Source organism: Rousettus aegyptiacus, unplaced genomic scaffold, assembly GCF_014176215.1.
Source record: "Rousettus aegyptiacus isolate mRouAeg1 unplaced genomic scaffold, mRouAeg1.p scaffold_m13_p_4, whole genome shotgun sequence".
Classification (NCBI taxonomy): domain Eukaryota; kingdom Metazoa; phylum Chordata; class Mammalia; order Chiroptera; family Pteropodidae; genus Rousettus; species Rousettus aegyptiacus.
The window spans coordinates 122,287,442-122,302,147 of record NW_023416307.1 but is presented as its reverse complement, the minus strand read 5'-3'; the positions used below and the strand labels follow the sequence as shown (position 1 = coordinate 122,302,147).

The 14,706-nt window shown below is 48.1% G+C and overlaps 1 protein-coding gene across 2 annotated transcripts in view; it reads right to left on the bottom strand.

The window, feature by feature from the left end:
- Positions 1 to 14,706, bottom strand: part of IFT122 (intraflagellar transport 122) — a 65,721-nt gene that overhangs the window by 10,826 nt on the left and 40,189 nt on the right. For both annotated transcript variants that reach the window (XM_016122053.2, XM_016122054.2), the window contains 6 exons: positions 14,236 to 14,289; positions 11,199 to 11,360; positions 6,939 to 7,105; positions 4,067 to 4,238; positions 2,577 to 2,679; positions 487 to 627 (listed from right to left, as the gene is read on the bottom strand). In XM_016122053.2, coding sequence (XP_015977539.2) covers positions 487 to 627; positions 2,577 to 2,679; positions 4,067 to 4,238; positions 6,939 to 7,105; positions 11,199 to 11,360; positions 14,236 to 14,289 — 799 coding nt within the window. The remainder of the gene's footprint in view (positions 1 to 486; positions 628 to 2,576; positions 2,680 to 4,066; positions 4,239 to 6,938; positions 7,106 to 11,198; positions 11,361 to 14,235; positions 14,290 to 14,706) is intronic.

The window sequence follows — 14,706 nt, the reverse complement described above, 5'->3', positions numbered from 1 at the left end:
TCCTGCATGCTGGCCTTGGTCCAATAAAGCACATCTCCCTGTCCTCAGAGCACCATGGGAAGTCTTGTGAAAGAAAGCAACACCGAAACTATTTTTCCTGCCTGGGATGAGGGAGAATCTGGAGTGTGTTATTGTAAAGTGATCTCTTTTTCATCTTTTCATTAAATTTTTTTTTTTTAAAACAGAGTTCACTTGGGTCCAGTTATGGGCTCCCAGGTAGCAGGGGAGAGATATGTTCTGAATTAGCAACATAGGGCAGGACCTCCCATCTGTAACCTCAGGAGGGCCCTCATACCATCCTTAAGCTTATGGGCAAACTGGAAAAAGATGACATGCCAGATTATGCTGCTGCAAGGCAGGGTTATGGACAATACACCCAATAAACAAGCCCAGGGCTTTAATTAAAACGTCCCAGCTCTTTCGATGTTTATCTTGGTGCCAGAGCGGGGCTGGGAAAAACAAGCGGCCTGGCTGGTGTTTACTTACCTTGAGCTATATCGAGGCACTGCATGGACAGCATCCAGTAATAATAGGCAGCATCATTAAATCTGCTCTCTACCACGGCGTTGTGTGTGAGCTGCTCCAGAACCCTGACTGCTTCCCCCTGCCGCCCGGCTTTGTGGAACGCTGGAGGGGTACAAAAGCACATGCAATTCAGGGAGTTGGAGGGAATTCTGCAGGGCTCGCAAGGGGCTGCTGGAGAAGTAGGACACTCACTCATCAGAGCATCTGCAGCACTTCATTGCTGGGATGTGTCTCTCAGGCCGAAGACTATAAATAACTGAGGCTACATCCTGAAAAAACTACAGTGAGATATGCTTCTTTTTGGCTGGGAAAAGGCAACCAACTTTGGAAAGGCATGGAAGCAAGGAAAACCTGAGAGGCCGAATTACAGAGCAAATTCTGAGGACAAAACTATTGCTCTTCATCAGTGAGGTTTTGCCCCAACCCCACTCCAGGGTAAAGCCTGTGATTCCGGAGATGACACTAACAGGACCTGACACTTTAACCGGCTTGGTGGTTTACAAAGTGCTTTTCTTGCTGATTATCTCACTGGGTCGTCACAATAGACTTAGGAAGGCTTTTTTTTTTTAATGGGCTCCACAAAGTGGAGTAAAGCGGCAGGTCCGAGGTCACAGAACTGAGCCCAACTCAAGTCCTCAGTTGGTCTTCAACTGAGTACTTTTTAATGACAACCTTGAAAAAATCTTGGCTTGGTTCAAGCAGCCAAACATTTGTGAAAACAAGCAAAACAAAATCAATCGTTCCTACCTTCATTTAAGAAAAATGTCCTGTACCTACTATGTGCCAGACTCTCGGGATGTTGGGGGCTGTGGGAAAACATTTCTGGCTGTGACACTTGCCCACAGGTGGGCACTCAAATGATCCAAATCCTTAGCTTTAGAGAAGGAAAAGGTCTGGCCTTTGTTCCATTCTCATCTCCAGTCTCTTGTCTGAGTACCAAGTTACTATGGCGATAGATTCTTGGAAGGGCAGACACAGACAGATGGATAGGTTGATGTGTTTTGCCCAAACATGCAGATACTTCAACAACTGGGTGCTCTGGAAATGCTGAAGTAGTAGAGAACACGCTGTCCTTCAAAGGGGGGTTTTAGCTGAGAAGCTCCAACAAGGAGACATTTTCCAAAACGTAACCAGAGGTGGCAACCATTACCACACAGATGTGTAAAAGAGATGCTATAGAATATGACACACCCAAATTCGATTAGAAGACTTCCTAAAGAGGCAACAAAATCTAACAGAAGAATTAGGCTCCCTAGCCAGGCAGATCCTGGTCCAATTCAGGCTCTGTCACTCTCGGGCTTTGTGACTTTGCAAGGCAGAGCTAGCCTGTGTGTCTCTGCAGGGCTGCGCTGAAATTCCAGGTTATGCGGTTAAGTGCCCAGCCAGCGCCTGACACAGAGAAGGCAGCCACATTTTTAAATTACTCTTACAGTTGAAGCTCTCTACTCCCTTTTGCTCCTATTTCACATACGGCCATACCTGGCGCGCAGCCAACGTTACGAGTGGACATGCCAAGGAGCAGAAGACAGGACACCCTGTTTGTCTGAGCCAGAAACAGAATCCAAGTTTCTATTTGTGGTAGAGGAAAGTAGCAGGTGAGACAGTGCTCGACACTGTGGGAGTCCTCTCATTTGTCCTCGCCACACCCTGGCTCAGATTCCCCTTCTGCCACTTCCTTGCTGTGAGCCTTCAGGCAAATCTCTTTACCTCTTCCAACATCAGTTTTCTCATCTCCAAAACAGTACCTATTTCATAGGGTTGTTGTAAAGACTAAATGGAGAGATACATTTGCGTGCTCAGGGCTTTGCTCAAAGAAGAAATAGGAACTAAGGTCCTGAGGCAGGTGAGTGATGGACCCAGGTGTGCCTGACTCCAAAGCCATGTTCTTTCCAATGTTCCTGTGTCTTTCACCACTAAACACATTACATCTCCAGACAAAGTTGTTCGTCTTGGGACTTACAATGGGAAAGGCTTGGCAGCCTTCCTGAAATGTGTGTCCGGGCAGTGCCTTATCCTGCCCCTTCTGCATGGTGCCAGTCTGTGTGGCTTACCTTTCTGGGCTTCCTCGAAACGATCGTTCTCTGCTAGCCACTGAGCGTAGGGCACATAGATGTCATCTTTAAATTCAGGATGCTTTTCGCCCAGAGCAAAGGCCTGGAGGAAGGAGCAAATGCATTCGTAATAAAGCAGCCCCCGCAGCCCCCACGAAAACACGGCACTTGGCTGAATCCATTAGGGATGTCATATTTTGCCAGCCTGACAACTCAGAGGGAGAGAGCGCCTCTCCCCAACACCCCCAGAAACGCAAAAACAAATCAGCTCTTTGAAAACAAAAGGCAATTAACAGCAATATGCAAGCGACTGGATTCAATAACAACACAGTCTGTTTCTGGACCACAGAAGCAGCACAGAATCGGAAAGATTTTATTTTGAGGGTTTGCGTGGGCTCCTGTAGCGCTGCAAACAGATTTTTTTTAATTGCAAGTGACACCTAAGGAAACAGAATTGACATTATCATCATCCTGCATATTAGCTGTCAAAGATGATGGTGGATTGGTGCTGTACGGACCCAGTGACTGCTTTATCTAAGCCCTAGAACCACTGGTCAGGCCAGGGGAATTGGAAATGAGTCACAGGAGAGAGTTATGTGGTAATGGGGAGAAAGTTTGCCTGATAACACAGCCAGGACTGAATAGTTCCAAGATGTTTTAATTTATGCTGCCTGACAAATCTGATAAATTTATCTTGAGAAATCATTACTGCCTTTTCTCATCAGTGACCTTGTCACCTCACCAAATGGAACCATTCGGAGGACAGACAGGAGCCAGACAAATCACACCCAGGAAAGGCCTCATTCTGGCTCTGTAAACTAGACCATGGTGGGCAGGAGAGGTAAGAACTGAGGGCACAGGGTCTAATCTCCTCGGGGATGAATTCTGATTCAGAGCACAGGCAGCCAGTGAGCTGGAGTGTGAGTTCAAGCCACAGAGGGGACAACACATCGCTGCTTCTGCAGCCTCCCCCCAACCGCCTCTCTCACCGGCCTGGCTAATTCTGGCCCTGGGGGTGTGGCAGGTAGGCGAAGAGGAGGAGCTGACCCCTGAAAAAGCTTTGGCAGCCTGTGCCTAACAGTACAAGCGACATTTTCTGCCAAAATGCCACCCAGCAGGTTTTAAATGTCATATAGGTGTGTCGCCACATCGGAGATGCGTCAGCCTGTGGTGCTGGTCAGAAGCAACTCAAACCAACAGCAGGCACTGGGGGCTGTTGTTAACTCTCACATCTCCGTTCTCTATCACAGGGCTGGCACAGAGCCAGCAGTCCAAAAAGATTTTCTGAATCAATGAATGAATGAACAAACAAATGGAAAGCTAATACTGAAAGATTCTCCAAGATACTCTAGCTCAGAGAATTCAAGGTTAAGTCTCCCAAATGCCTGCCAATGTTCATTCCTACAATGAGGCGTCTCAACCCCAAAAGCCCCCTGTGGCCCATGGCTCAGGTGGGGCCCCCTAACCTATGAGGCGTGCCCTACTCTCACCTCATCCCAGCGCTGGGTCTCCACGTGCAGCTGAACCAAGGACTTCAGGTCACCAATCTTTAGGTAGGTCTCGGCAGCATAGCCAGGGTTATCCAGCTTCTTGAAGTAGTGGGCGCACATCAGCAGGGGCTCCCGCTCGGCCTTGTCCAGCTTGCGGGCAATGTCGATTAACCTGGAGAGGGAAATGCACAGGGAGAAGTGGTATGGGCTCTTGTGTCTTCTCAAAGGCAGGTTCTATGTCCATTCATGTCGATGTCCCCAGTGCTCAGTATGGTGCCACAGCCCCTGGTGCTTGCGGGGGCGGGGGGGCGGGGGTGGGGAGTATTAAATGAGAGCACACACACTTCCGGAAACAGTGCCCAGTGACCAGGATACGCTGCCTACTAAGGGACACCTTCCCTCTCTGCCCCCATCTCATGTGCCTTTCAGAGTTACTAATCCACCCAGTAGGATCTGGAGAGAGAAATGAACATCTACTGACCACCTACTATACCAAGCATGGCACCATAAGCTTTCACATGTGATCTCGTTGACTCTCCACCGCCCTAAGAGGCAGTACTATCATTCCCATTTTACAAATGAGAAGACTAAAGGCTAGGGTAGAAGGTAAAGCAATGTGCCTAAGACTCTGCAGCCAGAAGTGACAGAGTGGTCTTCCCACCACGGTTTGGGGAATTCTCATGAGAAAAGAGGCATGAGAATTATTCAGTGACAGGACCTCTAGAGGAAGGGGCATGTGCGGGGCCTTCTCTGAGCTCTGAAAGAAAGTCCTGCAGGAAATCTCGACTGTGCCTCTCCTCCTGGCCGAGGTGCTAACCACGGGTGAGGGGCCGTAGGGACCACTGGCTCACCACTTCTTCCCAGTGGTGACTGGCTCTCCCACTGCTTGTGGGGACACAGGGGCTGGATGGAATGTGCTTGTTCTTTCTGTTCAGGCCAGGGTTTGGAGTAAAATCAGCTCTCCCAGGGTTTCGAAAGGGGTCCTACCCAGCTTGCTCTCTGTGAGAAAGGAAGGGGAAGCAGCTGTAACAGATCCCTGTCTCAGAGACAGGCAAGCTCAGGGAGGCCTGTCAATCTGTACTTAGAATAATAATGGCATCTAAAAATAACACTTCTCAGCAGAGAAATGGCACATTTTTAGGGAAAGGTGGCACAGACAACCCGTTAGAGCCCCCTCAGCCTCACCCATCAAACCAAATGTCCCTGGAAGAGAGGAACCTTTTACAGCCAGATCTGGAAAAGGGCAAAACATGCTGAATGTCTTTTTCTTGAACTAGTTAAGTCTCTTCTCAAGGTAACCTGATACATATCAGTTGCAAAGAAAGTGACATAAAAAACTAAAGGAGACAGCGGGACTTAAATCGGCCTGGCTCTCTGCTGTGCCATCTCTTGGGGAAAAGATCAATTTGGGGGTGGGGTGCAAAATCTGCGCCTCTTCAAGAAACTTTATTCTTGGACACATACACCAACCACATAGTGGGGTTCACAGGGGTGATGTAGTCATTAACCAGCCCCTCTCCCTCCCCAGGTCCACTGCTACCTATGGGCCACGGTGTGGCTTACAGAACCACTAACAGCCTTTAGGGCTCAGACTGAGCTGACCTTAGGAACTGCTCCCTCACCTGTTCTCCTTTAACAGTGTGGCAGTGTGCGTTCACATACGCACATGCGCTCACACACACGTGCACACACACATACACGTGTACGAGTGTGAAGCCCACTTTCCCTGACCTCCCCCTGGAGGGCTGATGCTCTAAGACCCCAAGACTGACTCCATCCTCTCTCTGACGGCCCCGCCCAAGCCTGCTCTGCCGCTGTTGTCCAGCACAGTGAGGGCCACTGCCAACCACCAGGCCCAGAGCTCCGAGCTGGCCTGCAACCACCTGGCCTGGCCTCGCCCTGACAACCCTGTTTCGTTGGGTCCTGTCGGTCCTGCCTCATCCATGCCCCTCTCACTCCCTCGGACACCATATTTCTCCCTGGTCTACTGCACTGGCCACTTATCCAGTCTCCCCTACTCTACTTTTCTCTCCGTTCTATACCCACCGCCTGAGTGGCCTCCGACAGCACAGCCCTGACCGAGGGGTCCTCACTCCCTACTGAAAAACCTAAATGACTCAGTTTGGCATTTGAGGCCCCTCTGGCGTGGCCAGCCCAGATCCCCCTGCCTGCGGCCAGCTGTCCTTCACCCTGCCACTCCTACGCATTTCATTCCAACCACGGCTGACCCATTTGGTTTGTACTCTTCTTCAGGCCTGCACGTCCTGCCCTTTTCTACCATCTCTGCCTCTTGAAATTTATCAAGGCCTTCACGTGAAGACTACCTCCTAGGAGAAGACATCTACGGGTCCTCTCATGAGAATTCATGTCTCCTTCCCTGATGTGCTAGCAATTTTTCTTGTTCTTTTTCAGGTCCTACCATTATAGGTGTCATGGGCATTGAAGTTGGTCAGATTAATTTGAAGCTCAGCTTCATAACTCCCCAGTTATTTGGCCTTGTATGATCACTTGGTCTTCATTTGTAAGATGGGCATGAACACCCACGCTTAGAGTGTGTGTGAGGGTGGGGGGAACCAAGTGCCTGCAAAGTACCGCGGTGCCTGGCTCACAGGGAGGGCTCAGGGAATGGCAGCTCCAATGCTTGGGTGTCTCACCCCTCCTCAGTCCCTCCCACCCTTTTCCCCAGAGATTCACTAAGCTCCTCAAAGGCAGCGAATGCCTCAATCTTTGTGTTTCCCAAAAACCTAGTCATGACAACATTCAGATTAGATAGTTAGAGGAATACTATTTCTTTCTTTGTCAGTCAAAATCAAGAGCTGACATGAAAAGACATGCTGCCAAATGCTTCTTGGGGCAGGGACTGAAAACCTACATGTCAACCCAGCCATGGTCGCCACTGATCTCTATGGCCTTGACATGCTCTCCTGCTGAGATGTACATCTCCACGGCAGCTTTGGGCTCGTTGATATTTCTAGCCCAGTCAGCCTGTTTGGTGATTAGCATCTTTGTTTCTTTGGGGTCTCCAGATCCAAGGAAATCCTGAGGAAGCACAACAAACAAAAACACTCCGAATTAGAACTTCCTCCTGCCAGCATTACATCAGGCTGCCAAAAGCTGGAGCAAGGAAGGGCTCCATTTGGCTGAAGCAGGCGATCAGGATGCAAGTGTGAGCCCATCCCTGCATGGCTAACTTGGGGGCAGTCCCAGGTGTCAGCAACAAGTGCTCACAGGCTGTCCCGCAGGTGCTCTGGTGGGGGTACTGGGACAGTGTCAAGGCCTATGGGTCTCAATGTCTCCTGCCCTTCCACTAAAGGACATTTGTTCTTCAGCTAAACAACACTTTCCAGACTCCTTGCAGTACTGTACACAAACTCTGCCGTATGGAGGGTTTGTGATCTCTATTTCTTTCTCATAAGAGTTTGATGAATGTATGGCTATTCCTACATAGTGACTCTACAATCTGGTCTCACAATTTTGAATATTTGGACCTTTAAATTTAAACAGACAAAACGATTTAGAGTTAGGAGAGCCCCTCAGTCCCGTCCCTTCCATCACCACACCATACTTGGAAGTACTATTCACATGTTTTCTGGTTCTAGTCACATTCTGTTGCCTGAACTTAGGGCATCATCCCTCTGGTTTCTCGCCCAGCTATTTGCCTAGGGTAGATAAGGAAGACAAATGTTTTTGGTTAATTACTTCACAACTGGATAGTATCACAGTGTCTGGACATCAGGTCTGCATGAGTGGGGACAGCAGGAGGCCATGATGGATCTAAGGCAAGGGACAAGGTTCTGGAGAGAACCTGTGAAGGAAAAGGCCTGTTAGACTAAAGGAGGCTCCTCCAGAGGCTCAGGGGTCAAGTCTCAGGGCCTCTGTTCCTTCCACCACAACAGGGGAGCCTCTGAAAGGCAAAGCCCAGCTTCCCCGATTGGCCCTTGCACGCGTGAGCAACAGCCTCAGAAAAATCACCTCTTTTCAGGATACAGTTACCCAAAATATATATGTGGGAGTTTGTCATAGTTGAGGCAGCTTTGGTGCTGACATTTTTAAAGGTGGGGCTTTTCACAAAGGGAAATTGAGAGCACTGAGAGCCCAGATCTGCATTACTAGTAAGAAGCGGTTTGTCTTAGGAATAATGTACCCTGCAGAGAGTGCGCTGTGTCAACCCCACAGAGTATAAAAAAAGCACTCCTTTCCCCATGATTAGCACTCATTTGTCAGGAAAATACAGTCAATGTATGCTAAAAACCTACTTGAGCAATTAGCTCTCTTTTCTTTTCCATTTGCTTTCAGGCTAATTGTGTAGCCCCTAAAATAATATATTAGATTGACCAAAGACAGCCAACTGTTTTAAGGGCAGGAAAGAGCGTCAGTGACCCTGACGCTGGGGATCCAATAAAAGGCAGGCCCACCTCAGTGGTCCCTGGGGATCCGATAAAAGGCAGGCCCACCTTTGGTCCCTCTGGAGTTCACAAAAGAGAAGGGGCTTGGAAAGCAGCACTATCTGAAGGTGCCTAGTCTGGGCCATTACAGACACAGTTTTCACTCTTGGCAGCTACTATAACACGTACTCCTTATGCCAATGCAAAGCTGGAAACTCTGCGAACCTGGTTGGTTAAATGCGGTTTGCAGCTCGGAAAAACAGGCATCATAAGAGAACAAAAATGTCCGTCAAAGTGAGTGCTCAGTGGACTTGGGGTCACATGACTGTAGTAAGAAGGGTGGGAAACCAAAAGTGAGCCATAAATTTGGGTCGTCAACAAGAAGACCAGCCAGGCACACAGCTCACAGGCTTGAAGGGGCCTCCTCTAGCCCAACAGCCCAGTTTCAGGAGCTCTGATCTAATTGAAGCTGAGTCTAAATGGTTCCTTCAAGGCTCAACAAACTGGGTTTTCAAAGGTTCTTTGGTTCCATGAAGCTAATTTACACATTATCTGGGGCCATGGTAAAGACTTTGCCCTGGAGTGGACAGAAAGAGGCTGTGCTGAGTGATGAATGAGACTAAACAGTGTTCTCATGCTTGGTGATTTTGATAAGGACCTACTACATAAGAGTTAAGAGCATTATAATTCCCTTTATCACCATATAAACATGTCACTTATCCGGGAAGCATACAATTTATTTGTACGTGGGAATGTAATTTAAAAATTTTCTGAAAACCAGATTGAATCTTGGGAAGCAATTTTCAAATAAACAAAAACATGCCATGTTAATAAGTACTGTATCCCCCCACCCCCGACATGATGTGTACGTACACATTTTCTCAAATTCAAACTATTGGTGGGGGAGGGGATTGAAATGAAACCAAGCTACTTGGAATTATGATTTTAAAAAACTACAACCAAAAACAACCTCCAGAGTATTTACCTTCACAGAGAGGCAGACCAGATGGAGTGTGTAAATGGGCTGTATTTCCGGGTGGGAGACTATGGGTGCATAAAGCCCACCCAAAGTGTGAGGAGGGGCCTCCGTGTAGGGGCAGGAGTGAGGCCGACCAGAGGGAGGTCTGAAGAACAGCCACTCTGTGGTCGCGCTTGGCCCCTCTCATTTTCCTAACCTTTTACAGCTTAGCCTTTGTGAAAGGCTTTCTCAGACATTATTTTGTGCAATTCTCAGAACTAAGCTGAGCTGCAGCTATGCCGCTCTTCAAGAGGAAAATGGAGTCTTAGCAAAGTCAAGAGCTGTTCCCCAAGTCACCCATAGAAGGACCAGAACTCACACTGGCTCTCGGGTGCTAAGGCGAAGCATTGTTGATTGCACCACAGCTGCCTACTGGGAGTTTCCAAAGGTTCCAAAGAACAACCACAGCCAATCTCTCCTAATGCCTAAATTCTACCCCTAGGATTCAGTCCTTTAGCTAAAGTTTTGGCCTTGGTTTGAATTTGTTATCCCCAGAAAGAAATGCACTGATTTGGGTGTTTTCAGTATGAATGCAGTGTCACATCGTGTATACGTGTATTGGGAATACAAGAGGCATGGAAAAAAGTTGAAGAGGGCAAAATGGGGGAACCTGAAGCACCCAGATCTGAGGGATGGAATGAAAGCACCACCACGGTGAGGAGACAGGCTGGGGACCAGGTGCTCGTCTAGGTACCGATGACCAGAAACTCCTGGGCCATATCACAGTGCCCCAGACACAACCTCCAGCCCCAGGACCTCACAGATGGTGGAAGATAAAAGAACTGCAGCTACCTTCAGGAATATAAGAGCCAAAAAAACATGGGGAGGATTTTCCATTTGAACTTGTGAGCTAGATAATTGCCATTCATAGCCACTAATTGGTTGTGGCTGATGACTCATTTAATAACATTCTGAAGCCCTTTCTGACATTACCAGGAAACGGCAGGTGAACAAAGGCATCTCCTTGGTTGCTCGATGTGCCCAAGGCTCTTTTCACCTTCCATTAGGCTAAACTGCAAGTGTCCTGATGATCTGGGATCTACTGTGGGACTCATGTTCACACGAGCCATCAGGAACCGGCTCCAGGAAAATCTCTTGCACGTACCCACTCCTGTTGAGCCCTCCAAATGCAAGGGGACCTCTCCACCATCACCCATGCAGATGATGTGGGAGCCACACTGTACTCGCCCAGGTGGTGGGGGGCACACTGTGCAAGCACTGGGGGGCAGGGACTCTGTCATGGCATCTCCGCGGACCAGTCAGAAGGCCAGTACCAGTCAGACGGCAGGTGCTTAGGAAACCTTGGCTGAAGTGAACCACACCGTCCTGTATGAGGATGGCAGAACCACTTATGCCTGAGGACACTGATTTTCAGTAGCTTCAAAGATTTAAGAGAATTTGTGGGAGACGGCCCTGATGCCTTGAACCCTGAACACTTAATGAAGGGATTCTGCTGGTTCAGAGTCAGTCCCTCCAGCTCTGTCACTGACAAAGGTCTGAACTGTCGTATTCTGTTCCTTTGATGTAGCCCTGGAGGGTCAGCTGTAGGTCAGCTTCAATCACAGGCCACGGACGATGCCTTTGCTTACCAGTTTGCCCACACCCTTTCTGAGGCCACTGTGGCCATTGTTATCTTTAGTCTGCACCACCTCTTGGGGCAGGCAGCTCGACACCACAGTGTCAGAACACTGGCGCGTTCCCGTGGCAGCTGAGGATGTGGGAGGGTTACCTTGGCATACTCAAACATGCGAAGGTCAGTATACATGTCGAGTGCGAGGTTCTCGTGCCCGCTCCTCCTGTACAGTTTGGCAGCCTCATGGAACTTCCCCTGGTAGGAAAACACATCTGCCAGAAACAAGTCATTGTTGGTCTCTCCCCGCTTCTTCCTCTCCTGGAAAAATTAGAAGCACAGGAAATGGCCTCTGCAGCCATGGCAGGAAGCAGCCTTTACAAAGGTTAGATGTTACTATTTCAAGTTAAGCCCCTGGGCCTTCCTACTGGAACCTACACTTGGCTCTTGGGCTGTTGTGTCTCTCACCTAGGTTTCGGGTGGGAATGCTTGACAACAAAAGCAGATTTTTTTTCTAGATGAGTGAAGATCAAAAGAGGTGCAAACTTTTTTTTTGTTTAATGGAAAATTCTCAGGGCTGCTTTCTTGTATATTCTTCTAAGAAAACAACTGCATACTAAGGATGGTGTGAGTGCCCACTCCTTGGTGTCCCCCAAGTTCTCAAGATCTCTTGTCTCCAGGCCTGGTTTGGCCCAGTTATGACTCATGATGATGGCAGACAAGGAGAAAGTTGAGGGTTTCTTCTCAAGAAAAAGACCAACGAAACAAGATAACGAGCCTTACTATGTTCCTGTCTCTAAAGTGAAGGTGAGTGATGCCACATGCCGAGCATTCACTACTATTTCCCACAGGGATCCAAGGGTGGGTACTGTGTGTGACCCAAGTGTCACATTGAGAGAAGCTAAGATTCAGAAGAAGAGCAGGTCAAGGTCACACAGAGCTGGCATTTGGACTCGGTCTGAGTCTAGGTGCTCTTTGTACCACATTCCACCACCTTTAGAAATAAGTGATGGCCCCCAACACACCTATATGTGCACAGACATGCATGTATGCACACATACACACAGGTGTGTGCACCCACAGACACGCAGTACTGAGGATGAAGGGAAATAACTGACACACTCCTTCCTCCTGTGTTAGGAAACATTCATTAGTCTACAGCTCAAGTATTTGCAAACACTCAATAGCACCCGATCTCTCATCTCCAGCAGTTTCCTTTTGCTTGTTTTCTAGCAAGTGTATCACAGTGGAGGAAGATGAGACATTGAGTCAAACTCCCAGACAAGCTGGTGAAAGTTTTAACAGCTGGAGGCAACATGCTTTCCCACTGACAGAAATAATTTTAAAGACCAAAAAGAAAACTATACATAGTTTAAGCTAATCAGCCAAATAAACTAATACCTAATTGTAGGAAATGGATTAAAGTCTCGCAGTGAGATAAAGAAATAGGTTTCACTAGGCATGGAATTTAGGCCATATCCATTCCAGGCCACAGGAGATCAACCATGATCAAGGAAAATGATTTTCATCGTCAGTATGTGTGAAGCCATATGGATAGATTCTCTTCTTCCTGTTATTAGTACAGTTACATCTCACCTATCAAAGGAGCCTAGTTAGGAACCTCAGTTCTCTGAATAATGCCGAATGCCTAGAGGCAAGCAACTAAGGCCTTCAAACAGCCAAAATGGATCACTCAAGGGCACTTTACTTTTTTCAACAAACAACTCTTACAAGTTTGCTTTGACTGTCCAACTCATAGCACACTAGAAGAGGCAATAATAGTAAGACAGAAACTCAGTAAAACCCGATAAATTATGAGGTGGGTCTCAGAGAGGTCACTTATCTGTGCAAAGAGAAAAACCATGTCCCATAGCTTTAGATTAGGGCCCCTAGATCCAGACTAGTTGATTCCCAAATGTCATCCCTGATCATAAGCCATACTGGGCATTATGGGTAGACAGCTCTGAACAAATCGTTCACCATACAGGTAAGTAAGCAATGGAAGACACAGACACTCCTTTATGATGGCGCTGGAGGAGGGATGGGTGTGTGAGTGGGTTGCACCAGAGCAAATTCTTAGATAGCGGCTTGGCCTAAAGACAGCGTGAGGTTGGGAAATAGAACTGGCTTTGGATTTGAACCACGCTTTTGCCTGTGGAGCGTTGGGGACATGACCTAGACTTTCTGAGCCTTAGTGTCCTTATTTATCCAATAGGGATAAGAACAGTATCTGTCTCATGAAGTCGTTGTAAAGACTTAAAAGTATACACATTGATCATGCTTGGGCAGAGCAGACACTCGGCAAATAGCAACAATTATTATGCTTAGCAGGCTGTGAGCTCCTGCAGGCCTCTCTTTCACTCAGCTCTTTGCCCACTGGGCTCAGCACAAGGCCTGGCCCACAACAGGTGTTTATTATGCTGAAGTGAATGGAAGGGACAAGACATTTGCTGATTTCCTCACTGCTTCCATATGGGAATTCAAATATATCTCACATTCCCATGGCCTCACAATAAATCTGTTCAGGAGAAAAAATATGTATGCTTTTTTACAGACTAGTCAGACAGCTCTAAGATACACAAGAATTAAGAATATGGTCTACCATCACCTAGCAAATGGTGCTCATAGAACCAGCCTCTTTAGCCCGCCCAGCCCCCTTTCTGGGTTTGGATGATGAGGATGGTGTTCTCAGCCAGGAATGGTGGGCTGGGGGAGGGCTCCAGAGCTCCTGGGTGCCCAGTTCAGACCTCCATCCACAGGCCCCATTGCTACAGGTGGGGCATAGATCATGGGGACTTGGGAAATGCCTTCTACACTGGCACATTATTGAAGCCTTAGAGGATGGTAACCAGCTACTAACCAGTTACTGAGGACCTGTTTAATCCTCTCAGCAACCCTGAGAGGTAGGTCTCACCCCAGTTCACAGACAAGAAACCAAAGTTCAGAGAGATTAGGAACCTACCTGCCTCCCCCAGCTACCAAGTGACAGACTGTACTCCTTGCTTCCGTGTGCTGTCTTCCTCCACATGGCATTCTGCCCCACCCCCACCCCAGAGCAAGGCTGTGGCCCTGATACCCAGACACCACTGGGTTCTGTTCACATGTCCCCAAGGCTCTCGGCTGCTTGAAGAGCTTCCTGTAAACCACTGATAGCGAGTCTATGCTTCATTGAGAAGGAAGAACACTTCATCTTTACCTCAATGCTGTTGATGAGCTCTAAATATCGGAGGTCTTGTACTCTGGTGAAGGCCTACAGGGGAAGAAAAAAATGAATAAAATCAGCTGCCTTCTGGGTTTCAAAAGTGGGTGATTGGCTGGGGGTGGGAAGTCAAGCTTTAGAAAGTGAGTCGGTAAGTAGGGGAAAGAAGCAAGCATTGATTAATCACTGTGTGTTCAGGAGGGTTATACCACCCAGTAAGGCATGGCTTTATCCTCGGGATTAGTCCGTACAAAGAGGAGCAAAGAAGCCCTGGTTGCATCAATCACTTCAGGATTAGGTAAAATGAGACTATGATACCGCAGTCTGCAATGGTGCCTGCTTAGAGAAATCTCTATGCAAAAGGGAAGAACAAGCCAGTCTCACACTGAGGCAATGGCATCGGAGCAGAGGTGGGGAAGATGTACTGACTGAGGAGAAACTGCATGTACATCTTGGTGACTTGGATGG